We start from the raw sequence: 26,530 nt of genomic DNA, 5'->3' as shown, positions 1-26,530 counted from the left end.
GAAAGGGGAAAGAAAATTATCATGTATATTTACTTGCTTTTGCAAATAGAGGGCTACTTATTACCTCAAATGAGTCTAAAGGAAAAATCAGTTTGTTAGGACTTAAATGCTCACACACACACACACACACACACACACACACACACACACACACACACAGTATCATCATGATTTTAATTTTTTTACTTTAGATTTCTCCCAGATGTTTTGAACTTAACTCATTGGTTTTTTAATATATCAAGTGAACGGAATTAGAATCTTTAAAGGTTGATATACACTCTAAGCAGTCAACTTTATTTTTTTGTATGTGATATTTTAGTTTACTATTTAGAAAAAAAGTTTACTGCTTACAAGAAAAAACGTGGAAGACTTTATGAAAGTGCTTAGTTTTTGTTTATGTTAGAAATAAAATATTCATCATAACTTTTCTCTTAAAATTTAATTAATTAATTAATTTAGCCAGTCCTGGAGTTTGAACTCAGGGCCTGGTCACTGCCCTTGGACACTTTTTGCTCCAGGCTAGCACTCTGCCACTTGAGCCACAATGCCCCTTCTGGCTTTTTCCGTGTATGTGGTTCTGGGGAATTGAACCCAGGGCTTTGTGCATGCTAGGCGAGTACACTACTACTAGGCCATGCTCCCGGTCTGTTCTCTTAAAATTTTAAACCTTAAAATTTGAATTATGACATAGAACATTCAATTTAATTAAAATTTAAAATGGTAATAGCAAATAGTCTTTACTTTCTGAGCATCAGATTCTGGTGAATAGGAGACAATAAATTATAGTAAAATTGTTGGCTAAAGGTAATGAAATAACCAACTTCAACTTTATGTTGAAGTCTTAAGGATTTAGTTATATTCTGAGATGACTACTGAGAAGACTAGAAAACCTTAATTTTCCCATGGAGATATATGAGTATTATATGAATGTGCCTTATAAACTTGCAAAAAGTATCAAAGAACTTCCTTCCTTCCTTTCTTTTCTTTTCATTTCTTTTTCTTTTGCCAGTCTTGTGGCTTGAACTCAGGGCTTGGGACCTGTCCTTGGGCTCTCTCAAGTCTAGTGCTCTACCACTTGATTCACAGCACCACTTCTGGTTTTTTTTCTGTGTATGTGGTACCGAGGAATAGAAGCCAGGGCTTCATGTATGTTAGACAAGCACTCTACTACTAGGCTATGCTCCCAGCCCTTAAATGCCTTTCATTTATCCCTCTTTTTTCTCAATCTGTTAAGTTCATATAACTTGAGCTCTTAAGATGGTATTAGTGTGTGTTGAGATTTATTAAGTTGATCATATTTAAATACAGTTTTGGTTTGATTTTTACTTACATATGAATACATACATATTATGTGTATTTATAAACAATACTGCAAAAAGTATTTGCACATCTGTCTGTGGCAAGCTCTGTGAAATAAATATCCAGACTTAAGGAACAGACCTTTTGTTCTTTCCTGAGGAATAGGCTAGTACGTACTAGAGAACAACTTGAAGAGGTGCCTCTCATCTCTTTCCCGTTGGGAGAGTATGGCTCTTCATTCCACGATAAATCCAAAATACCTGGTAGGGTCTAGGCTCCTCCCTTTCAGCTTGTTCAGTAGTACTTCCTGTTTCATAAGTGAGGATGGAAGATGATATCTCCATCAACCCTCTGTCCTGCGGCTGTGGTACCTGCAATATGGGAAGAAGAATATGTCAACTCAGAAGTGCACTCTCAGGAGAGAGGTAGTTGGCAGTGAAGAGGAAACCATAATTTAGAGCTGTATACAGAAATTTTACCCACTTAGTAGACTTTGAGGATCTTAACAGAAAATGTGTTCTAATCAAGGTCCAATCAGAATATGTGTTCTACTGTGAAAAATGCAAAGATTTTATGTTAAACAAGTGTTTGAAGTATGACTCTTAAGTGAGATACTATAAGGCTATTTGTGTATAGGTATGTTATGAGAAACATTATTTCTTCCTTATGTTGGTTGAAAACCTAACAAAGCCAACAAAACCAATCCTCCTGAGGGAGATGGCTTCTAGTTGTCATCAGATTTTTCTGTTGTTATTCTCTTATGGCAAAGATTGCCAAATGGCTGTTTGACTTTTCAGTTCATTTCAAAGGCAATTCAGTTTTATTTTGTTTCCCATCCATTGTTTATAACATTCATTTGTCATTTTTGTCATTTTGTAGACCTACCAAGAGCAGCTGTCAGGATCTTAAGCAACATGACATTCCTTTTTGTGAGTTTGTCATACACAGCTGAGAGTGCCATTGTAACTGCTTTCATTACCTTCATTCCCAAGTTCATCGAGTCACAATTTGGTATCCCCGCTTCCAATGCCAGCATCTACACTGGTAAGGTACCGCCATTAGGGCTGCTTGAAAACAGTAAGCTACAATGGAGTGAACTAAAAGTTCAGTCTCACATCTGGGTGTTTCACAAGTGTATAAATACCTCCTGGTGCCCCTAGATTTTAGAAGGAGGAAATTCTGGGATATGTTTTCTTCAATTCAGAATATGACACCCACCCCTAGTGTTTTAGAAAGAATTCTGCATATTTATGTTTTTATCGTTTGCTGTTTTGTGGTTTGCAGCTTTTAAGAAATAAGGTAGACAATGACATTCCAGTTTAAATTCCATCATAGTATGTGTTGGCATAGAGCTTATGCTATGCTAAAAAGTTGATAATGTGAAATGTAGATCAGTTCTAATATATCAGGATTTTTCCCTTCATAAAGGTGAATGGATTTCAATTGAATTACTAGATATGCTTATGTTAAAAAGAATATTTATGGATTTTATTTTAGATGTTTAAAAGCTAGTTAAACTGATTTTTAGGGATCTTTGGTATATATACTTTTAGTGCTATGTAACACTGTCATTTTCGATAGGGAGTGAGATAACTAGAAACAAGGGAAAACAAATTGTCAGATACTGGAGCAATTTTCAGTATATTATGTCATGTATATTCTAGATATTTCCTTACTGGTATTAGAGATAGCCAATGACTATACCTTCTTAAAATGCCAGATTTATTAATAAAATACGTGTAGACAGCATAGAACAATGATCACTTTTTAGGTGGCCTGTGATCTCACATTTTCTAGTTCCACATTCAAACGTAGTACACTTGAATGTTCTCAAAACAAACAGCATGTATTGTATTGTTGCAGAATGAGAGATTTATTTGAACTATCTGGATAATCACTTGATTCTCTGCTTTCTATCACACATAAAAGGACATAAAATTGGGTTATAGGACCATGGCAGTAAATCACTTTTATAAAGAACATGCTGGTATGAACCATTATAATTGTGACTTAAAGTGTGATTTTTTTTAGTAATCTATCTATCTATCTATCTATCTATCTATCTATCTATCTATCTATCTATCGTAAAAATTCCTTATCCTTTTCTAGCTTGCCAGAATTCCAGAAATTCCCATTTCTAGTTTAACTCTTCCCTTAAGCAAAGATTCCTTTACAGTCCAAACATTTGTTGCCTTTCACTAGATTGAAAGTCACAGCGACACGATGTATAGAGCAGATTCAAGCATCTCCCAAACAGGGTATCAATATTCAAAGGAGTTAGTAAAATGAAGTTCCTAGTCAAATGTAATTGGAGCTGCTGAGCTGAACCAAGTATGACAGTGTAGTGTTCTTCATTGCCCTTGGTGTGCCCTTAGTATGTGCTGCAAAACTTCCAGAGGCAAACCCACCACACAGTCTTCTAGATCCCCCGCCCCCCTCCACCATGGGGCTTGAACTCTGGGCTTGGGCGCAGTCCCTGAGCTCTTCAGTTCAACGCTACTGCTCTACCCCTGAGCCACAGCTTCACTTCTTGTTTTCTAGGCATTAATTGGAGATAAGAGCCTCACGTTCTTTAGTGCCCAGGCTGGCTTTGAACCATGATCCTCATATCCCAGCCTCCTGAGTAAATGCGGTTACAGGTGTGAGCCACTGTGCCTGGCAGAGTCCCAGTTTTTTTTGTGTTTGTTTGTTCGGTTCGGTTTGGTATGGACACATATGGAGATGCCATATGTGCCTTTATTCTAGGCACACTAGGGGTAGAGCTGTCCAGGCTGTCTGTGTTCCTTCAGATATGCTCTTTGGATTTCAGGGCTTTGGTGGCAGTAGTGCAGTGCAGAGCCATGTAAGAACTGAATTGCTTTGAATGCCTATTATGTAGATCATTTCTTAATTACTGGTAAAAGTAGAGGTTAGATAGATAATTCTTTGTAAAAAAAAAATAGAGCTCAGTTCAACTCGAGCTAGACATGGTGATGCATGCCTGTAATCTCAGCAACTGGGAAGGCTGAGGGAGGAGGATTTAAAGTCTGAGGCCAGCGTGGACTGCATAGTGAGATCCTATTTTTAAATAAATAAATGATTATATAAATCAGAGAGGAAGAGGGAGGCAGGGAGGGAGGGAGGTTGGTTAACCTAGGGAGATGAAGTTGTTGACTGAAGAGTTCCCCAGCGGTCAAAGCACTGATTTCTAACTGATGCCCCCTTGGCTCTCCGCCTGCAGGATTGAATAAGGTTGGTTCATGGTGTCTGTTCTTCTCATGACACACTGCATGATGAGAGAAGCAATATCACACACTGCCAATTCTACTCTGCTTTTGTCATCAGCATTTTTTCTTTTTCTAAATCACTGCCAGTACACATTATGCAATGTTGGATCGTCTGCAGGGTTCTTTCCGAAGGCTTCTTCATTTCAGTTCACAAACAATAGCAGTCAACAGGTATTGATTCAGGTGGATTAAGAGTAGGGAGCATCCTGTTACAAATAGCGAAAGACTAAACTTCTAAAAACTCCTCTCGATTTTTTATTTTACTTTTGTGTCAGCTTCATTTCCAGCTTTCTTGGGAAGTTACTGGAGGTAAGAGTCTCAGGAACTGTCCTTCCTGGGCTGGCTTTGAGCCTCGATCCTCAGACCTCAGCCTAGCTATTAATCTAGATAGGAAAATAGGTGTGAGCCACCCACACCCAGCTTAGATTTTTGTTGTTGCTGCTATTGCTGTTGTTCTTCCTTAAATCTTGCCCCATATGGGCCAGGAGTTTGACTTAGTGGTAGAGTGTTCGCCTAGCATGCATGAAGACCCAGGTTCAATTCCTCAGAACCACATACATTAAAAAAAAAAAGCCAGAAGTGGTGTTGTGTTTCAAGTGGTAGAGCTCTAGCTTTGAGAAAGCCCCAAATACAGCACCCAGGCCCTGAGTTCAAGGCCCAGGACTGGCAAAAAAAAATCTTACCCTATACATGCAGAGTGAAATGGAGTATTTAAGACATTTATCTGAGGGGGGAGGGAAATGGGTACCAAGACATGTGAAAGGGTATCAATGTATGTGAATTAATGCACCTTCTATCTGGCAAATATCATGTAGCCCTTTTACTAATTACAATAAAAAATTATCTTTAAAAAAATTTTAAAAAGACATTTATCTGAAAAAAATATTTAGCAATAATTTTAATTTCTTATCTAAATTTTATAGTGTGAGTTATCTTTTCAGTGTTATTTATTGACTTATTTTACGAGTACTAGATATTAAAGGCAGAGCGCGTGCACACTCACGTTAGGCACGTGTGTTACCACAGAGTTCCACCCCAGCCTCATCATTCACATCACAAGATTAGTTGGATAACTACCTGGACTCTCTACAGCAAGTTGCTCATAGAGAAGAAGCCAGAGGCTAAAGGACTGGCCTGTGATCATTCACACGTGCATGTCATCATTGAAGACCAGCCTTGTGCATGGTGCTATGCTGTGCGTGTGCCCGGGAAGTAGACAGACCCACGCTAGGCCCTAGAAATACAGATTTGAGAGGACAGAGAAGGCATAAGAGACATCAAAATGAGCTGTTTAAGTAAATGAATAGATTCAGGCTACAAACACTATGTTGGCTGGTAGGGTAACATGTTTGAGCTGCCTTTCATGGAAAGAAGGGCAGTTTTTTTTTTTTTTAACTAGGCTTTATAAAGAAAAGTTGAATTTGTCCATTTGGAGCAGGGAGGAAAGGTATTTTATCAGCTTGAGTAGTGGCAAAGCAACAGGAGAGGATAAGTTATGGCTTGATTTTAAAAAAAGAAAGAACGGGGCTGGGAATGCAGCTTAGTGATACAATACATTCCTAGCATGCAAGAAGCCTTGGGTTGGATTGCTCAGCACCACATACACAAAAGCGGTGCTGTGACTCAAATAGTAGAGCCCTAGCCTTGAGCACAAAGAGGCTCAGGGACACAGTGAAGGCCCTGAGATCAAGCCCCAGGACTGGTAAAGAAAAAAACAAATGAAAGAAAGAAATAGGGAGGAGAAAGTGGAGAAGGGTGGAGAAAGCAAGAAGGGTGAGAAGGAGGAAACCAAGACAGAAAGGAAGGCAGAAAGGACCGCAGGCTGTGCCTGTATTAGAAATGCCTTCAGAGTGGGCTGGGAAGGTGTGTGGATGTGCATTGTGGGGAGGGAAATCTGCAGGGAACTCTATTCTTACTCTAATCACCCCAGGGGGCCCAAGTGTTTGATAAGGACATCTTCCCCACACCCTCGTCAACCAATCCCCGTTAATGTTGTGTGTATCTACCCAACTGTGGTCCTGTGTCCCAGGCCACTCTTCCAGTTCCTAATTCACTTAGGGTCCCATTTCTTGCTTGAAATTAAATGGAAGACAGTTGCTATTTTGGACAAACCTGTAATGGTAGGAAAGACTCTGAAGTAGGAGCTCAATAGTGTGGCCCTGAACCCTGTCTCTACCGGTGACAAGTTGTGTGAATTTGGGCAAATCACTTACCTCCCTAAACTCTATAAAATGAGGGCAGTCTCTCTCTTATCTCACTAGGTGTCAATGCCATGTGAGGATCAAATGAAATAGCAAGGAGAGATTTGATCTGAGGTTTACTCAACCTCCTAATAGGATCCCAGGCATAAATGGAAAAAATATAACCTAATTATATATTGAGAAAGAATTATATAAAGGAAAGAATGATCATTTATGAAGATGACAGCATTTTATATTTCCAGGCGAGCAGCTGACTCCATGTGAGAATGAATGCCTGTACTAATCATAATGACCATAACACAGCTGCTAACACATACTGTGTGTTTACTAAGTGCAAAATACTAAGCATTTATATATGGGTAACATCATTTGTTCCATGCAATTATGTCTAGGCAATAAGACTTGAAAATTATGTTTAGTTTCTAGAAGGGACTACAAAGGTGGTCTGAAGAGGTTTATGTAACTTGCTTAGAGGCAAGTAGTAAATGCCAGCAGGGTGCCTGAGTCTTGTACTCCTTGGCACCTAAAAAATTACATATTTTCAACGGAAATATTTTTAAACGCATATGTTACTGTTACCATTATCATTCAGTTTTTTTTCCTCTACTGTTTCCAAAGCAATGGTATTCTGATGGTTTAAAGATTTCTACTTCCAAGGCTGGCGCTGGTGACCTTTGCCTATAATCCTGGCAACTCAGGAGGTTGAGATCTGAGAATCATGGTTTAAAGCCAGTCTAAGTAGATACCGTGAGATACTATCTGTAATTAACTAGCAAAACACTGGACTAGCATGATGGCTTATGTGGTAGAGTGCTGGCCTTGAGTAAGACAGCTGAGCAAGGCAACAAGGCCCTGAATTCAAGACCCACTACTGAGGAAAAAATTCTATTTCTACACAATTCTACCCAAGTATTTGCTGCTGGGCTAGATCAACTTTTGTTTTCAGAGCACTGTGATAATTCAGTATCACATAGGATCCTGCCCTTTCATGCAGAGTTATAAATAACCACGGCATGTTTTAGTTTTCCCATTGTAGGAACAATCAGATATTCCAATATGGCTTGAGCTCAGAGCCTGAGCACTGTCCTTGGACTTTCTCAAGGCTAGAGCTTTACCACTTGTGCCTCAGCACCACTTCCAGCTTCTTTCTATGTATGTGGTACCTAGGAATCGAACCTGGGGCGTTGTGCATGCTAGGCAAGCACTCTACCACTAGGCCAAACGCCCGTCCCCAAATATGTTTTATTTTAAAGAAGTGTAATTATTATTATTGTCCAGATAATTAAATATTTTCCTTCTGTTTTCAGCTAGTGCTCTGTAGTTTCCCTGGTGAGATTTAAGGTAGAGCCAAGAGCTCAGTATCAGCCTTGGTGCTCACTACAACATTACAGGTAGGACAGAAAGGACCAGTAAATACACTCTGATTCTTTTCATTCTTTCTAAGATGCCTATGACTTTTCTACACTAGTTCTTTCACTATGTAGGAGGAATTTCTAAAGACTATTTTTTGTGTACTTATACAAATGTATGCATGGATTTTTCTGTGTGTGTGTGTGTGTGTGTGTGTGTGTGTGTGTGTGTGTGTGTGTGTTTGAGTTGGGAAAAGAAAATTCATGCCCTGGGGCTTAAACTCAGGTCCTAGGCACTGTCCTTGAGTTGTTGTTGTTGTTTTTCTCAAGGCTAGAGCTCTACTTATAGCTTGTGGGTAGTTTATTGAAGATAAAAGTCTCACAGGCTTTCTTGCCCTATCTGGCTTTGAACTGGGATCCTTGGATCTTAAGCCTGTTGAGTAGGTGAAGATTATATGTGTGAGCCACCAAGCCCAGCAATAGATTTTCTTTTTAATGTTGAACTTATGATTCTGATATGAATAGAGTATGTTGGATCTGCAGGAACTCTGGAATCACTGGCCATTTCCAAGGTCAGGAAATGACCTTTGACTCAGCCTTGTGCTGGCATCATGCTAAAGACTGCATGTTCTGAGCCAGAAAGGGACAGTCTTTTGCTAACTAATGTAGAAACTTCTGGAGTCTTGGGAGACACATTTGAACCATATCTTAACCACTTGGCAGAGAAGCTGATTCCAGAGAGGGAGACTGAATGACCATAATTACATTTCTCAGATGATATTCCACCCTCATTTCACTCTCCTCCCCTGCCCAAAGGTTTAGATTGACTCTCAGATTGTTATAAAGATCAAAAGAGTAAATTTCTGTGAAAGCACTTTGAAAAATCTATGTAGCTTGTGAGAATCCCCGTCAAATTGTCAACTCTCCTTCCATATAAGCCTGTGCCATCCAGGAAGATATACGTGGCCTTTATTAGGTTTCTGCTCTGGACCACACACAGTGGTCAAGAGGGGTGAGGGCTGCATCATTTGCAGTCTACAAAAGCACTACAAGAGAGGTCTTGCTCTCCACACGTGTCAAGCTGATGGAAATGAAATATGCAGGGCAGTTTTTGCAAGCTGTAACTTGGGCAGTCCACAAAGGTTCATATTACATAGATGGATCTAGTCCTTAGAGAAACTGCTTTGGTTTTAGAATTTTTACTGTGCTAATTATTTCTCTTCCAACTTTTTATGCATTTGAGAAGCTCAGGAGTCAAGACCTGTCTTGGAGGCAGATGGTCATAGTTGAATTTTTTTGCTTAGCCCTTTCATCTCATCTATACACAAATATTTATAAACTGTGCCAGGGGCTAGAAAAAAAGTCTGAGAACCCAGAGGGTCCCCTCTGTGTTAGGACCTTTCTAAAGTATAATGTCCCTAACCATCTGTTCCTGACCCTGTATAAGTTCATAAATATCTGTGACCATCATTCCAAGAATGAAATGACAGAAACTATACCAGGCTTGGCCTGGTATCTAAGAAGCAACTATTAGAAATAATTGTTATATTCACTTTTTTGAGATATTCTTAGGGACTGGTAAATAAGACAGAGCTAGGATGTATGGAAATCATTCACAGGAAGATTAACTGAGGAAAGATTATTTAAGGGGAGTGTGTGTGTGTGTGTGTGTGTGTGTGTGTGTGTGTGTGTGTGTGTGTGTGTGTGTTGGTGCTGGGACTTCAGCTCAGGGCTTGAATGCTGTCCTTGAACTATTTTGCTGGAGACTAGCACTTTATTACTTGTGCCATAGCTCAACTTCCAGCTTTTTGGTGGTTAATTAGAGATAAGAGCCTTGTAGACTTTACTGACCAAGTTAACTTTGAACCACAGTCCTCAGATCTCAGCTTGCTGAGTAACTAAGATTCCAGGTGTAAGCCACTGGCATCTGACATTGAGGGGATTGATTTAAAGAACAAGAAAGAGGAGGGGGCAGGGAGGGATCCGTGAAAACTTGATAGATTATATTCTCTGAACCCTTGGAAGGCTCAAAGATGTGATATAAACTGCAAAAGTGCAAATGTTTTATAGCATTTATAGCATATTGTACATAAACCTGATTTCAATGGGAACCAGTATGGAGCCAGAATTAACTATCAATTTCTGGACTCTTTAATTTCTATTTTTTCTACCCCTAATGCAGTAGCTTTTCACAACATTGGAGGAAAAGGGAGAAATTTTAAATGTTTTAGTGTTTTTGTACTTGAATACGGTTAAGTGTAATGTCATCTGAGCTTTTTCAGTTACTAAAATGGTTCATTTTGCTCAGCTTTGATGACTAGTAGCACAGCCTTTATATCTGAAATTTGGTATGCAATGTGCATGAGTCTGTGTGTGAGTGAGTGTGTGGTATGCAGTGTGCATGAGTCTGTGTGTGAGTGTGTGTGCACATACACGTGCATACATGAGTAGAAACCAAAGCCAGACATCACTATCTCATGAGGGAATATTCTGGGCAGTTTCCTACAGAATCCCACGTCTACATTCAGAGTCTTGTAATGATTAATGGTTAGAATGGCCCAGAGGCCCCTTGAGAGCCTTTGACATAGAAATATATTTGGTTCACAGAGTAGGATTCATCTGTAAATGAAAGTCATTTTGGGAGAAATTAGGTAAGTCTTTAAAAGGACTGAAATCCTAGAGAATAAGATGGATGGAGCAGGCTTTTCTGTAGGCTAAGTGTCTTTGGTTCAGTCAATATCAAAGGTAAGCCTGAGATACCCTGCATGCAGTAATGAATGAAAACATGTATCTGCCTCTTTATGTCATGATGGATCAATGACCTATATGACTTGGTACTACCCTGGGTGGAGTAATCAATATTCCCCTGCCTCCAGACCCCTTAGATTTGGCTGATGTTTGAGAGCAATTTTCAGGTAACCTGGGTCCCTGGGTCTTCCCATTCTGCTTTGGATACATGTAGTGCCTTTTTTTCTATGCAGTTTAGATTGCTTTTTTTTTTTTTTTTTTTTTTTTGTGATTCATGGCCCTTGAACTCTTGGCCTGGGCATTGTCCCTGAGCTCTTCAGATCAAGGTTACTTCCCTACCCTGTGAGCCACAGCGTCACTTCTGGTTTTCTGGTGGAGATAAGTGTCTCATGGACATTAGTACCTGGGCTGAATTTGACCTGCAATCCTCAGATCTCAGCCTCCTGAGTAGCTAGGATTACAAGTGTGAACCACAGCGCCGGCTTCTTTTACGTTTATGTATGGATTCTTTTTGTTCCTTGTCACTCGAGGATGGTGCAAGGTTGGTGCTGTGTTACTGGTTTGTGGGAAACTGAGAGGATTAAGGAGCAAGTAGCTTGCTGATTATAGACTAATTTTAGAATCTAGGAATTTGTTACTGGTTATGTCATCTCTTCTGGGAAAAGTGAGGTGATGTTTTCTTGCTTTGTAGTACACTGTTATGCTATAAAGGAAAACACAGCTTTTGAAGTTGAAGATTTGGGTTCAAAAGTTTGTCTGACACTTTTTTTTTTTGCTTCACAACCTTGGGTGCCTTTGCTAATTTCATTGACTTCAGGGTGTGTGTGTGTGTGTGTGTGTGTGTGTGTGTGTGTGTGTGTGTGTGTGTGTGTGAATGCTCCTATGTGCTCGCATGTGTGCATGGCGATCTAGAGCTGTCAGGAAGCTTGTTTGCATTGCCTCTTAGATTTTTTGTTCAAGACTGGGTCTTTATCCCTGGAGCTTGGGTCCATTTTTGGCTTTTTGATGATTTATAGAAAATACATCTCATAGACTTTCCTGCTAAGGCCGGCTTTGAACCATGATTCTCAGGTCTCAGCTTCCTGGATAGCTAGGATTATAGGTGGGAGCCACTAGCACTCAGCTGGCCTCAGTTTTACTAGCTGCTGTAAAATGGTATTCTGGAACCTAGTTTAGAGGGTTGCTAAAGCTTTTAAAAGCTCACAAATTACTAAGCAGTATGAAGAACACAAATATTAATTATTAATGGGCTATGACCCTGTCTTTCCCCCAATTCATGTATTCTGTCCTTCAGAAAAAGACAGTGGAAAGCCAGGCACTGGTGACTCATGCCTGTAATACTAGCTACTCAAAAGGCTGAGATCTGAGGACTGAAGTTCAAAGCCAGCCCAGGCACAGAAACCCATGAGATTCTTATCTCCAATTAGCTACTAGAAAACTGGAAGTGGCACTGTGGCTCAGGTGGTAGAGCAGTAGCCTTGAGCTGAAGAGCTCAGGGACAGCACACAGGCCCAGAGTTCAATACCCATGATTGACAAAAAAAAGAAAGAAAGAAAGAAAAAAAAGACAGAGGAATCATTCTTATCATAGAAAAAGATAGGAGAAAGGGCAACATAGTGTTAGATGTAGAAAATCTCACTTTTATGAGCAGTAACTAAGGCAATAGGTGCTAATTCAAGCCTCATAAGTGCTACTAGAACTAGGGACAGATGGTTCTCACCCCTAGCTCATTCCACCATCTCCATTTCCTTAGACGTGCTCAATCAACTCATAAATATCAGCTCCCAGAGCTGATGAATATCTTGGTTTTTACGTGTAGTCATGATTTGGTTATTGCCACACAGGCAGGAAATGCCGAACACTTTTTGTCTAAATAATGAAACATGTGCTTAGCCATGATTAGAAGTTGAAGTAATGTCCTTTTGTAACCTGAGCCATCTCAGTGAATCACAGAAGTTATGCCAAGCTCAACTTTCAGTGGTGGCATTTTTCCACTGACCAAAGGTAAAAGTAGATCTGTGATTGTGACACTGATTCAGAGTTCAGGCTGGTCACTAATTTTTTTCAAGACATGTTACTGAAATTATTTTCATATCTCTATTAGTAATAAAGAAGAATATCATTTACAGTGGCATTTTGATTAAAATGGGCATTCATAAACATTTTAGGCAAACATTTCTCCACTTGAACAATTTATGTATGCTCGTTTTATACAGAGTAGATTAGTATTTAGTAACATCTTATTTTATTTGAAATATATAGTATTTGAAGCACTGAATTCTTTTGGGCATGCCAAAAATCGAATAGCTACCACTATAGTTTGGGTCTTGAATAGCCTGCAAAGACTCATGGGTAGAAGGTATGGTCCCAAGTCTGAGATGCTACTGGAGAGGGTGGAATCTTTATTTTATTTTTTTCAAAAAGGGGAGCGTGCTGTGCGTGCGTGCGTGCGTGCATGCCAATACTGGGGCCTGAGTACAAGGTCTGGGTACTGTCCTATAGCTTTTATTGCTCAATGCTGGTGCTCTATCATTTGAGCCACACATCCATTTCTGGCCTTTTGGTGGTTAATTGGGGATAAGAATCGCATGGACTTTCTTACCCAGGCTAGCATCAAAGCCAGGTAGGGCACTAAAGATTGTGAGACTCATCTCCAATTAACCACTAGAAAACCGGAAGTGGTGCTGTGGCTCCAGGAGTAGAGTGGTAGCCTTGATAGGAAGAGCTCAGTTACAACACCCAAGCCCTGAGGTAGGGTGGTAGCCTTGAGCTGAAGAGCTCAGGGACAGCACCCAGGCCCAGAATTCAAGCCCCAGGACTGACATAAAACACCAAAAAAAAGTTTCTGAATTTTATTATCCCAGGATCCCATGAAATTTAATGATTAGAGGAAAACAGGGTGTAACTGAGGTGTGACTTGATACTCATAAATACTACCCTTATTTCCCTCCTTCATATTTTTGCCCAAACAACCCCATGTCAGTAAGCCCTTACCCAATAGACTCCATTTAAAAATGAACTTCTCTCTCCACTCTGATTACCCTTACTTACAGATCACTTTTCTATGTAATATTTTCACCTCCTCCCATTTGGAACAGTTTTTGAGCTTGCACACTGTGTGGACAAGAATTTTTGTCCATTTTCTTTTCTTATTTTTTTGCCAGTCTTGGGCTTGAGCTCAGGGCCTGAGCACTGTCCTTGGACTTTCTCAAGGCTAGAGCTCTACCACTTGAGCCTCAGCACCACTTCCAGCTTTTTTTCTATGTATGTGGTACCGAGGATTCGAACCTTGGCCTTTATGCATGCTAAGCAAGCACTCTACCACCAGACCAAACTCCTGGCTACTATTTTCTTTACTATGTTTCCCCAGAGTTGATAGCAGGTCCTAAAACATTGTTGATATTTAATAAAGATTTCCTTTTAAATAAAATGTTTCTTTAAAATTATGGTTTTGTTAGTTTTTGGAAAGTTACACTTAATATATTTGCAAACAACACAAAAATGAATTTTATGCTCACTAGACTTGAAATGATCGAAGATTATATAAGCAGTACATGTTAAAGAGTGTCTCTAAAAACAAACTGTAGCTAATATCCTACCTGATGGTGAAATATTAGATTCTCTTCCTGAGAACATGGAAAAGTCAACTTAATATGTACTTGGTATTTCTGTCATCATTACACTGGAGATTCTGGCCAAATTATGCAATTTCTTGCATCAAAATTTGCAAGAGAAGGAAATAAAAGACAGTGTCAGGAAGAAAGAACTAACTCTGTGTATAGATTGACAATCCTAAGGAATGGTTTGGGAAACAATCCTAAGGAATCTATTACCAAAACGATTAAAGCTAATACATTGTTTAGCAGGGTTACAAAATAAAAGATCAATTTACAAAATTAATTGCATTTCTAGATACTATCAATGAACAATCCAAAAATAAAATTAGTGAAACATGTTGATCACCACTAACATCAAAGGAATGATATACTTAGGAATAATATTTAACAAAGGAAAGAAAAGAAATGTAAAACTTGTATTCTAAACTTCAAACATTGAAGTTTTAAGAAGATGCTTGTCAGAGAAAATACATTTATTAATGAATGGTAGTTTGATGTGACCACCGAATAATGCATACATATTCCAAAATGATATACTGCACATAATATATATATAAATTCTATTTGTCAGTTAGAACAATCAATATTAAAAATTTAAAAATTATATAACTACCAAGGCACTGGTCACTCATCTTATATGTGTAGAATTACATGTCTAAGATCTGAGGGTCACAGTTTGAAGCCAGCCTGGGTAGGGAAGTATAGGAGACTCTTATCTCAGCTTAACTACAACAAAAGTCTGAAGCAGAGATTTGGCTCAAGTCGTAGAGTGCTAGCTTTGTGCAAAAAATACAAAACCTCAGGAACAGTGCCCAGGTCTTGAATTCAAGCCCAAGAACCAGGACAGACAGACAGACAGACAGGCATGCACACACACACACACACACACACACACACACACACACGCATGCACATACATTATGTAACTAAATACACACATTTGCAGTTCACAGATTGACAGAGTTAACAGTATTAAAATGTCAATGCTTCTCAAATTGATGTATCGTTCATAATAATCTCTGTCAAAATCCAAGTCTTCTTTGAAGAAATTGGCAATCCATTTCTAAAACTCATATGGAAATGTAAGGAACCTAGTTTAGCCAAAAAAGAAAAAAGAAAAGAAAATGACAAAGAACAATATTAGAGGGACTCATATCTCCTGATTTTGAAACTTACTAAGAAAACATTAATCAAGACAATATGGAACTAGCATAAAACAGGCATAACCATCAATAGTAGAAAGTTTGGTTCATCTAAGGATACAAGCAAGAAAGTAAATGATAACCAGGAGCATATGAAAAATATTTGTATATCATCTGTCTTTGAAGGCAGCTATAGAAAATATTATGATTTTTATGTAAAAATTATTTTACAAGTGAGCAATAAAAAGTCAAGCCAGTTTTAAGAAATGGGCAAAAGATTTGAATAGAAATTTCTCCAAAATGGCCAACAGCAAGCACATGAAGACATGTCTGAGCTCACTAATTGTGAAAATCAAAACCACAATGAGATTCTGTCTTACATTCTTGCCAATGACTATGATCTAATATTTGATATAATAAAGTGTTGGTGGAAATGTGAAGAAAGTATTTGTGTGAACCTGAAATGATGCAACCGTTTAGGAAAACAGTGCAACATTTCTTCAAATGTATGATCTGAAAATTCCATTTATATGTATGTATGTATGTGTGTATCCAAGAGACACAAAAACATGCCACACAAAGCTTGTATATGAAAGTTCACAGAAACATTATTCGGAGTGGCTCCCAAGTGAAAACAATCTAAAAGACCTTCCACTGATACATAGGTATATGTGGTATGTAAATAAGATTGAATGTTTGACCTTAAAGAGTAATGAAGAACTGACATCCTCTTACTCCATGAACCTGGAGAATATGCTAAGTAACAGGTGCCAGACCCATGTATTATATTGGATTAAAATAGACAAACGGATGGAGACAGCTGGTTAGTGATTGTCTAGGGAGAGAACAGAGTAAGGGGAAGTAGAGAGAAAATGGATATGTAGCTATTGGCCACTTGGTTTTTTATGGGGATGATGAACATGCTCTAAAGTTTTGGTGATGTTCCACATTTCTGTGGAACATGTTTAATGTTGGCTGGACAATTTAGCTCAGTGGCAGAATGCTTGCATAGTATGTAAAAGACCTGGATTTGAGTCCCCTAAAATGTTGAACTGTATATATAAGTATACAGTTAAGCATAGCATATGAATTAAAGCTCAGTGAAGTTGTCACTTAAAGAAAAAAAAGAAACAAACCCACCAAGTTTCAGTGAGTCATTTGACTGTCCTGTGAAATTACTGTTTTGAATCCCCCCTTTCAAACCAGGCAGAATTAATATGGCTTCTAAAGAGCAAGATTTCCTCTGGCTTTGTGGCCAGCATACTTTAGGTGTGCAGAATTTGTGTCAATTAAAAAAAAATTCTAGATAGTGTTTTGAAAATCACTGACTTCTCCCTGGGGAAGGGTGAGTTTTGCGGGGTTTTGCAGCTCAGCTATCAGTAGGCCTTGTCAACGTGAAACTTCTTGATGGGGAACTCTCAGTGCTGTAAGAATTTAGACCATAATGGCCAAAGAAGATGTTGAAAACTGCTGAAAGCAGATGGATTCTGCACAAAGGGCTCCCAAAGAGGGCTCTGAGCACAGGCACAGGACCACGTCTGCAGGCTTTGAATCCGTGAATGGAAACTCAGTTCTAAGTACAGTAACTTGATGCCAAGGTCTTCTTCCTCTGTGGCTTATTTGGACAATGAAAGATGTTAACAAGGAACTATTATTTTCCCGTGAAATGTTCTCTATGAAAGGCCCTTCCTGCCCTCCTCCCACCTTTGCAGAAATTTGCTTGAAGCATTTCATCTGTAGTTTCCCAGGGCTAGAGAAAAACAAATGGAAGGAAACACTCTCATCTTTGCACTTTGTCATTTCAAGTTGTTTTGGCCCTCTGTGGTTTTATTGCTTGGATGCAGAAAACTCTTTGAGGTTTTGTAAGTCATATAGATGAAATATTAATTTGATTTGATTTTGGAGTCATTTCATGACACAGCTTGGCATTTGCCTTCATGCATTATTGCAGCTCCAGTTGGGCAGAAACCTGAGATGAAAAGCGTGGTTGTTTTCTCTGTTGAATGTTCCTTTTTATTACCTTTCCTTCGGTGCTCCCAAGATTTTCAGTTCCCGAGACGGGGCTGCTCATATTTCTCTCCTACTTCACAGTGTCTCTCTGTGTTGGCAAGGATGGTATTATGGGTAAATGAAGTCCACTGGGGCTAGAAGTGAAATACCGGCTTCGGGAGATATCTTCATGCTGAAGGATTGAGGCTAAGCCTTTTAGAAGTGCGTCATTTCTTTGAAAGCCTTATATTAAGAATGATATAGGAAAGATGGTCTAGGAAATCACTATGGGTTATCTGTACGCAGTCCCACCGGAGCCATATTATGATTGACACAGCAAGCCCAAGGGGAAACTGAGGCCTAAGGTCTCTTTCTAACACTGTCTCTTTTGACTGAAGCCTTGGAAGGGAGAACTTGAGACAGTTAGTCTGCAGCAGTCCAGTATCAGGCTAGTTGTGCTGTCAGTTCAGGGGAATTCCTAAAGGTTTCCTGTAAGCTACTCCACTAGGGTTATGGTGCTCTTTTCCAGGACTGATGACTTAGTACCAGTAGTACTTTACCCCAACTGACACAGGCTGCCGGTCTAGTACAGAGTTTCAAGTTGTACCGTGACATATGAGGGATTTAAAGGCAATTTGTTCTGTCTTAGAACAGACGCCATATTTTAAGAAAAAGATAGTATAAATTTAAGTCAGGTACTAGGCTGTAATCTTAGCTACTTAAGAGGCTGAGATCTCAAGATCAGGGTTTAAAAGCAGTCCAGGCAGAAAAGTCTATGAGACTCTTTTCACCAGTTAACTATCAAAAAGTCTATTTGAGGGCTGGGAGTTTGGCCTAGTGGTAGAGTGCTTGCCTAGCATGCACGAAGACCCAGGTTCAATTCCTTGGTACCACATACATAGCAAAAAGCCAGAAGTGGTGCTGAGGCTCAAGTGGTAGAGTACTAGCCTTGAGAAAGTCCAAGGATAGTGCTCAGGCCCTGAGCCCAATCCCAGGACTGGCAAAAAAAAAAAAAAAAAAAGTCTAATTGAAACTATAGCTCAAGAGGAAGAGCCTGCAGGCTTTGACTTCAAGCCTGAGTGCTGGCAAAGATATACACACACATACACACACACACACACCCGTGTGTGTGTGTGTGTGTGTGTGTGTGTGTGTGTATATATATATATACATAAATGTATGTATATAAGGTAAACTTATTTGTCTTAAAACATACATCATCTATTCATAAAAACATATAACCTATTAATAAAAAACATATACATCACCTATTAATCACACATTAATTAGCCATATACCCAGCTCATTGTCTAGGAAGGGATCCTTATGATTTTTCACAAGAGTAAGAAATAGAATATTAAAAGCAAACATATCCTATACTCTCATCTTTGTGGATTTATGTACAAATTTTGAGAATATATAGTACTATGCTGGCTTTTCTCAGGCCATTTAATATTTGCTAACTTCAAGGTTTAGATTTTGAAAATAGTCTCTTTAATTAATCCCTTCTGATGGTAATTGACACAGTCTCTACAAGAAAATGTTTGTAGGACATGTGGAAGCTTAACACATCAAGATAATCTACCGTAGGCAAGAGGAAGACATTTATTTTGTGTTATAAAGTTAGAAGAATCAGCATGAGAGAAGTTGGATAAATATGGGTTGATTTACCTGTTCTATGACTTACTAGATGTAATGTGGGAAGAATGCCATTGGTGGTATGATGCTATGGAGAAAATTAGAGTCACTATGGAAGAAAGGGCTTCTAATTGGACTCCGATGTCAGGCTGCGATTCTGTTAACTGTAAGGCACAGTTTGATTTCAGAAAATCGTATCCCACAAAATGGTGAGAATTAAATGATTTGCTATACGAAGAGTAGTTTTCAGAGTACTGGAGTATAGTCAACATCTGTGTGGGGGAGAGGAGAAAGAGTGAGTGAGTGAATGAATGAATTCATCATTATCTTCCAGGTATTCATCTTTCTGTTCTCATCCCTGAGCCCAGCTCTCTTGAGCAATAGAAGCAGAAATTTATCATTACAATGGCTTGCAATGACCTCTCTCTCTCTCTCTCTCTCTCTCTCTCTCTCTCTCTCTCTCTCTCTCTCTCCTCTCCTCTTCTTCTCTCTCTTCCTTTTCCTCCCTCCCTCTCTCCCTCCCTCCCTCTCTCCCTTTCTTTCTTTCTTTCTTTCTTTCTTTCTTTCTTTCTTTCTTTCTTTCTTTCTTTTTCTTTCTTTCCTTCCTTCCTTCCTTCTCTTTCTTTCTTTCTTTCCTTCTCTTTCTTTCTTTCTTTCTTTCTTTCTTTCTTTCTTTCTTTCTTTCTTTCTTTCTTTCTTTCTGTCTGTCTGTCTGTCTGTCTTTCTGTCTATCTGTCTTTCTTTCTTCCTTGGGCTTGAAATCAGGGTTTGAACACAGTCCCTGAACCTCTCTGTGTTCAAGGCTATACTCTACCATTTGGACCACAGCACCACTCCTGGTTTTTCCTAGTGGTTTATTGGAGATAAGAGTCCTACAGACTTTTCTGCCTGCTTTGAACCAGGATCTCCGCCTCCTATAGATAGGATTACAGATGTGAGCCACTGCGGCCCAGTGATATTTCTTTTATTCACAGTGATGTTTGCTACTTATTTATTTTTAATTTTACCAGTGGCAAACCTAACCTGGAGCAGTGAGTCTAGATAGAAGAGCCTAAGGATGATTGTGAGGCTGTGAGGGCCCATTTTATTCACTTTGTGTACCACTAAGTTTTCCCAGTAGAAGAGCTGTCAGAGGCCTGATAGAACTCATTGTCTTGCCTTAGGTAGCTGGCCAGGTTAAGCTTTTGCTAGCAATGTTCAATTCAGAATTTTAGCAAAAGTGAGGGTGGATTTTTTTTCTTTCTTCCCTCCACCTATCTATCTATATGTTACTTCTTAATTGATTTTTATCTCACATTAGATCCTAACTTTTCTCTTTAGACAATGTCATATTGCTTAGTTCAGGAAACGATTGCAAACTGAAATGAATGATTGATCACTTAAATTCATTCTAAGTCATAAAATCTGGTCATTTACCCATATGTTCAAGGAGCACTGGTATGTACTCGACATATAGGAGACGGATGAAACTGAGAAGCAAAGACAATTGGCAGTGGTGAGTATGATGATAGGATAGTCCTGGATGCCAAAAAACAACAGCAAGCATACACCCAGAGACCCCAGAACCTGAAGCCAACGTGTAGCTTCATTTTGTTCTCTTTTCCTTCCCTTTAAGGTTTCTAGGGCTCCCAGAACTGCCTTGAGCTTAGGTGTTTGGTGTGCATATTTACAACACAAATAATCTCTATACAGAGATAAAAAAATTGAAGAGAGAAATTACACCAAGAAGCTTCCCCATTAGGAGATTAACTAGCTGTCATTAATTTTTTTCTAATGTTTTGATTGCATGCAGCCCTAACTTTATAAGGTCAAATGCTGTTGTGACCCAGAAAGTTTCAAAATCTTTTGTGAGATAACAGTGCTTGATGTAGAAGAAAGGAAGCATATTAATGTTGCCTAATTATAATTTTGACATGTTGTATTAATATGTGCAGATGTTAAACTCATGAATACTAGACCGATAATAATGATATTTATAATCATTATGAGGATGATTGCCAGTGTTTATTGAATGTATCCTTTAAGTTAGTCACTGTTCTGAGCTTTTCATTGAATTCAAACTATCCTATGAGGGCCCTACTATTATTATCTATGTGTCACAGAGCAGAGGATCCAAGTCCTAGAAATGTCTCTGTCTTGTCCAGTGACAGGCACTATGGGACTGGGAAATGACTGGGTCAGCCCAGAGGCTCAGGGAAGCCAGTGTTGTGGAATGGAATACTGCACCTTGGGAATTTTTGAGATGGAGAGAAGGAAAGAAAGTTTACCAGCCAGAGATATAAAATTAAGCTCAAACATGGCCTCCCCCACATAGGCAAGGTGTGGAATAGGGGAGGGGGCAACATAGTGAGTGGGCAAACTTGTCTCCTGTTTGGACCCAGGTCAACAAATCTCTTCAAGTCCAGAATTAAGTCAGCCATCTGTGGTTCCATGGGTGGTTCTGACTCCACAAATACCAGCACTGTTACCAGCTGGTTTTGTCCCTCTGGATTCAATGTCTCACTACCTTTTTAGTCTGTATTTCCCACTATATAAATATGTTTAAATTATGCTATCTTAGTAAATAGACAGAGCTCCTCCAAGCTGTGATTTTTCTTTGGGTTCGTTCTAATTCTAGACCTTCCTTTGAAAGCAAAGTTCTAGGAAAAACACTTTAAATACTCCTACGCAATGCACTGTAGCTGAGATTCTGCCTTTATAATACTCTAAACATTGCTGTTGCTATGAAGACTTTCTTCTTGGGTTCCACTAAGGCATTTGACATCATTACCCATTTTCTCTTTGGTTTTCTTTACTTTTCCCCTCCCTCTGCTCCTTCTTTCCTTCCTTCCTTCCTTCCTTCCTTCCTTCCTTCCTTCCTTCCTTCCCTCCCTCCCTCCCTCCCTTCCTCCCTCCCTCCCTCCTTCCTTCCTTCCTTCCTTCCTTCCTTCCTTCCTTCCTTCCTTCCTTCCTTCCTTCCTTTCCTTCCTTCCTTCCTTCCTCTCTCCTCCCCTCCATCCCTCCCTCCATCCCTCCCATCCTTCCTTTTTTTTTGTAAGTCATGGGGGCCTGAGTGCTGAGCTTTTGTGCTCAAGGCTAATGCTCTACCACTTGAGCCACAGCCGCACTTCAGTTTTCTAGTGGTTATTTAGAGGTAAGAGTCTCACAGACCTTTCTGTCTAAGCTCGCTTCAAGCTGTAATCCTTAGATCTGAGTCTCTAGGATTATAGGCACGAGTCACCAGCACCTGGCTTCTCTTTGGTTTCCTATGCTACAGTTATAATGGCAGAAACTAGCTTCTGTCACGTACTACAAACCACATGCCATTTCTGCATACAGAGTATATGGGATCTTCATTGTCAACTGAAAGATGTCAGGCCTGGTTATGCACCTGAAGAAGCTCATGCATGGTTATATAATGACTCCAAAGCCCAGCTTTTGTCTCTGTTTTGACATTCTCTTCCCCAGATTTGTTTTCCATTCTTCAGCTGCTTATTTTCAGTTTCCATCGTGGGTTCAACTTTTTATGATGCTCCACTAAGGTTGATGTTCTTCCAGCGGCTTTGGTTCTTTTTTCACTCTGTGCCAACATGGAGCATCCCATCTTTGCTAGGAAATCAGCTCCAGGATATCCATTTCCCAGTCTTGCTCTTCCTTGGCTTATAGCCTACAGTGTGATTATAGCCTACATTTCGATTCTTGTTTCTCTGTAGCTCTTCTCCTTCGATATGTCTATATAACAGAGACCACTGGGCTTCTCCTTTCAAGTCTGTCTTCATATTCTGGATCCTAACCCTGACTGTATGTCATGCATTAGCCCTCCTTCCTTTGCCTCCTTGTCTTTCTTATTTGTTTGTTTGTTTGTTTGCTGTACTATAACTCACCAGCACCTTTGCAGTAACCCTCCTGATCACATCTCTGGCTTATATTTTCATCCTGTCTTACATTTCACTTCAGGAATGGTCTTCATAGAATACAACTCATCCAGAATTCCGATCCAGCTCAGAATTCTTCATTGGCTTCTCATTGCCTAGAGATACATCCTGAGGGGTTGGAGGTGTGGTTCAAGTGGTAGGGTGCATGCCACAGTGTAAAGCATCAGTCACTGAGTAGAGTCCTGGTCACAGAAAAACAACAGCAACAACAACAACAACAACAAAATACAACCTGAACTTTTTTTTTCAGTCTCTCCGTCTCTGTCTTCCTAATCCTCCTTCCTCACTCCTACAACCTTCCAGCATGGGACATTCCATAGTTCCAATATTTTGGACTGCTGTAAATTCTCAATTTTATAACTTTTCTTTTCTCTTTTCTTTGTCCAGTCCTAGGGCTTGACTTTGTGGTCTAAATGCTGTCCCTGAGCGTTTTTGCTCAAGCCTCACACTTTACCACTTGAGCTACAGCTGTACTTTGGAGCTGGGCTTGTTTCAAACTGTGATCCTCAGATCTTAGCCTCCTGAGTAGCTAGGATTAGAAACATGGCCCATTAGTGCCAAGCTGTTGTTTTTCTTGTCTTTGTTAGACTCCTCCACATAGCTATATGAATGCATTTCTTCCTTTATAGTGCTGTATAATAGTGTTCTGTGATATATCTATGTATACATATACTGCTAATAAGCATTTCCTTTGAATTGTTATGATGCTTCAAATATTTTATGGTATTTATGGCATAGAACCAGGAGTAGAAATACCTATTATATATTCCTATATATATCTTCAACTGTATCAGATAATGCCAATCTATTTTTCAAAGTAGATGTCAATATTTACATCACACTAATGTTGAAAGTTTCCAACTTTTTGTCAGCACGTGGAATAATCAGGTCTTAAGTTGTTTACCAGTGTGAATGGTATGCATGGTATTTCACTGGACTCTTATTTTCCTATTAGCAAAAAAGAGGGTGTCTTTTCTATGTTTATTGCTGAAGAATCAATTCAATTCTCTAATGGGTTGTTTGTCTTTATTGCCTTGTAAACATTTCTATAAGATACAGGTATGAACCTGCATCATATGCTGATCATATGCATTGAAAATAATATAATACTAGAAGATTATAGACACTCAAAGTTTATTGCTTTTGTTCTTAGTATTAATGAGCAATCAGAAACAAAATAATTTAAAAACAGTAATAACAATCTACGCTAGTGCAAATGAACCCTTTTCTTCTCTTCTCTCCAGGTGTTATTATTGTCCCCAGTGCTGGTGTTGGTATTGTCCTGGGTGGCTACATTATAAAAAAATTGAAACTTGGTGCAAGAGAATCTGCAAAACTAGCCATGATCTGCAGTGGTGTGTCTTTACTATGTTTTTCAACTCTGTTCATTGTTGGATGTGAAAGTATTAATCTAGGGGGCATAAACATCCCTTATACAACAGGGTAAGTACCTCTGCAGACCCATCCTGTGTTACGTGATTGAAAGGCATCCATCTCCTGGTTTATATATTTAATGTGTTTTTGCTTGCTGTTTATCCACTCATTCATTCATTCATTCATTCATTTATTCATTATGGGCTTTAAATGTTGGCAATACTCAGTTAAGTATATTTCAAATTTATCTCATCCTAAATTAAAGAAAGAGATATTTGTGAACATCTAGAATAGAACCTTAGCTTTTCAAAACCGTCTTCCAGTTTCTTTAGAGTGAGATTTTGGATGTGTCTCGTGGGTCCTGATTTACATTTGGGGTTCACAGGTGAGGATAGGAGAGACCATGAATATCATTTCCCCGGAGCGGGGGGGTGTCTGTTGTCTTCCCCTCTGTCTCTTAACCTTTGCTCTTTCACTTAAGTACAGAGCCTGTGGCGCTTCCTCTGAGTGAGCTCCTTGTCCTCCACGTGAGCCTGAGCCTTTTCTCATAAAACCAAACCTCTGTACTCACCATTTTCACTCTTACCTGCTTTGAAACTTCAAGTCCTCGCAAGACTCCAAAAGCCCTTACTTAACATTTTTCCGTTCTGCCACTCCTCAATCAAGTGCTTCTAGACTCTAGTAGCACAACTGGGAGAAATTATGTAATTGTGCCGATTGGCTCCATTACAAATTTATGAGTTCCAATCTTAGCAGGACCTCATCTTTGCTGAACAATCCATTTCCTTCGCCCAGTCAGCTCTCTTTTCCAGACCCATGGTGACAGCTTCCCCCCCCCCCAATCCTTTTCTCCAAGTCCTCTTTATCTCCCCCTAGTTTTGTTTTGCTCAGTGGACAACTAGTCCCATGTTAGTGAGAAAATGTAGTTAGGTAGAATGAATCTTCTGAGGTTTTTCTCTCTTCTCCCTTCAAACTCTATGATTTTCAGAGATAAGTATTGACTATTGACATTATGACTTTCTTTTCAAGTCACAAAATAGACATGGCAGGGGTTGTGGGGTGCATGACCTAGTGGTGGAGTGGTTTCCTAGCATGCACTAAGCCCGGGGTTCAATTCCTTGGTACCACATACACAGAAAAGGCTGGAAGTGGTGCTGTGGTGCCCTGAGTTCAAGCTCCATGACTGGCATAATAACATATACATGGTTTTCCAGCTGTATTATCCAGCCACAAAAAGTATCTAAAATTGTTGTGTTTTGGTGTCCTCATAGGCAAAGTTGGTGATAATGTTGATCTTTTCTGGTTATAAGGATAATTAAAATAAAACATATTGTTTAAATTCACTTGTGAATGCAGAAGAGCAAAAACACTTGTTTGAGTTTGTTAGCTTTGAAGCTAAATCAATCTTTAAATGACAACTAGACCCTCTCTCTCTCTCTCTCTCCCTCCCTCCTCCCCTTTTTCTCTCTCCCCACTGCCCCCCCCCCCCATATCCCAGGCTTGAAGTCCAAGTCTAGGCACTGCTTCTGAGCTTTTGCTTTCACTCAAAAGCTAGTGCTCTACTGCTCCACTTCTGGATTTTTTTTTGGTGGTTAATTGGAGATAAGAATCTCACATACTTTCCTACCCAGGCTGGCTTTGAATCATGATCCTCAGATCTCGGCCTCCTATGTAGCTAGGATTATAGGCATGAGCCACTGGCACCCAGCTTTAGCCACATAAGTATTATTTGTGGAAAATAGGCAGTATCTTACTTCTCCTCACTACAAACCAAATTGTCTTCTGACATTGCTAAATGTACCCTGAGAGTAAAATTGTTCCAGTTGAGATCTAGTGGGGTAGAAATTTTTTAAAGGTATATCTAAGCTTTGAAATATTTTTATACTAGGAGTTTGGGAACACAATGATGACTATTTTTCCTATGGAGTGACATGAGTGAAGAATAGAATTTGAGGGGCCTGGAGTTTGGCCTAGTGGTTAAAGTGCTTGCCCA

The 26,530-nt window shown here is 39.4% G+C and overlaps 1 protein-coding gene across 2 annotated transcripts in view; it reads left to right on the top strand.

Moving 5' to 3' along the window:
• The window catches only part of Slco5a1 (solute carrier organic anion transporter family member 5A1), a 107,151-nt gene that overhangs the window by 66,529 nt on the left and 14,092 nt on the right, over nt 1-26,530 (top strand). Inside the window, exons 4-5 of one of the 2 annotated variants that reach the window (XM_090338665.1) lie at nt 2,179-2,343; nt 24,408-24,606. In XM_090338665.1, coding sequence (XP_090194791.1) covers nt 2,179-2,343; nt 24,408-24,606 — 364 coding nt within the window. The remainder of the gene's footprint in view (nt 1-2,178; nt 2,344-24,407; nt 24,607-26,530) is intronic. The other variant, XM_090338666.1, reaches the window with a different exon arrangement.

Source organism: Megascapheus bottae, chromosome 9, assembly GCF_031878675.1.
Source record: "Megascapheus bottae isolate mThoBot1 chromosome 9, mThoBot2.hap1, whole genome shotgun sequence".
NCBI classification, from domain to species: Eukaryota; Metazoa; Chordata; class Mammalia; order Rodentia; family Geomyidae; genus Megascapheus; species Megascapheus bottae.
This window is presented reverse-complemented; position numbering and strand designations above follow the sequence as displayed.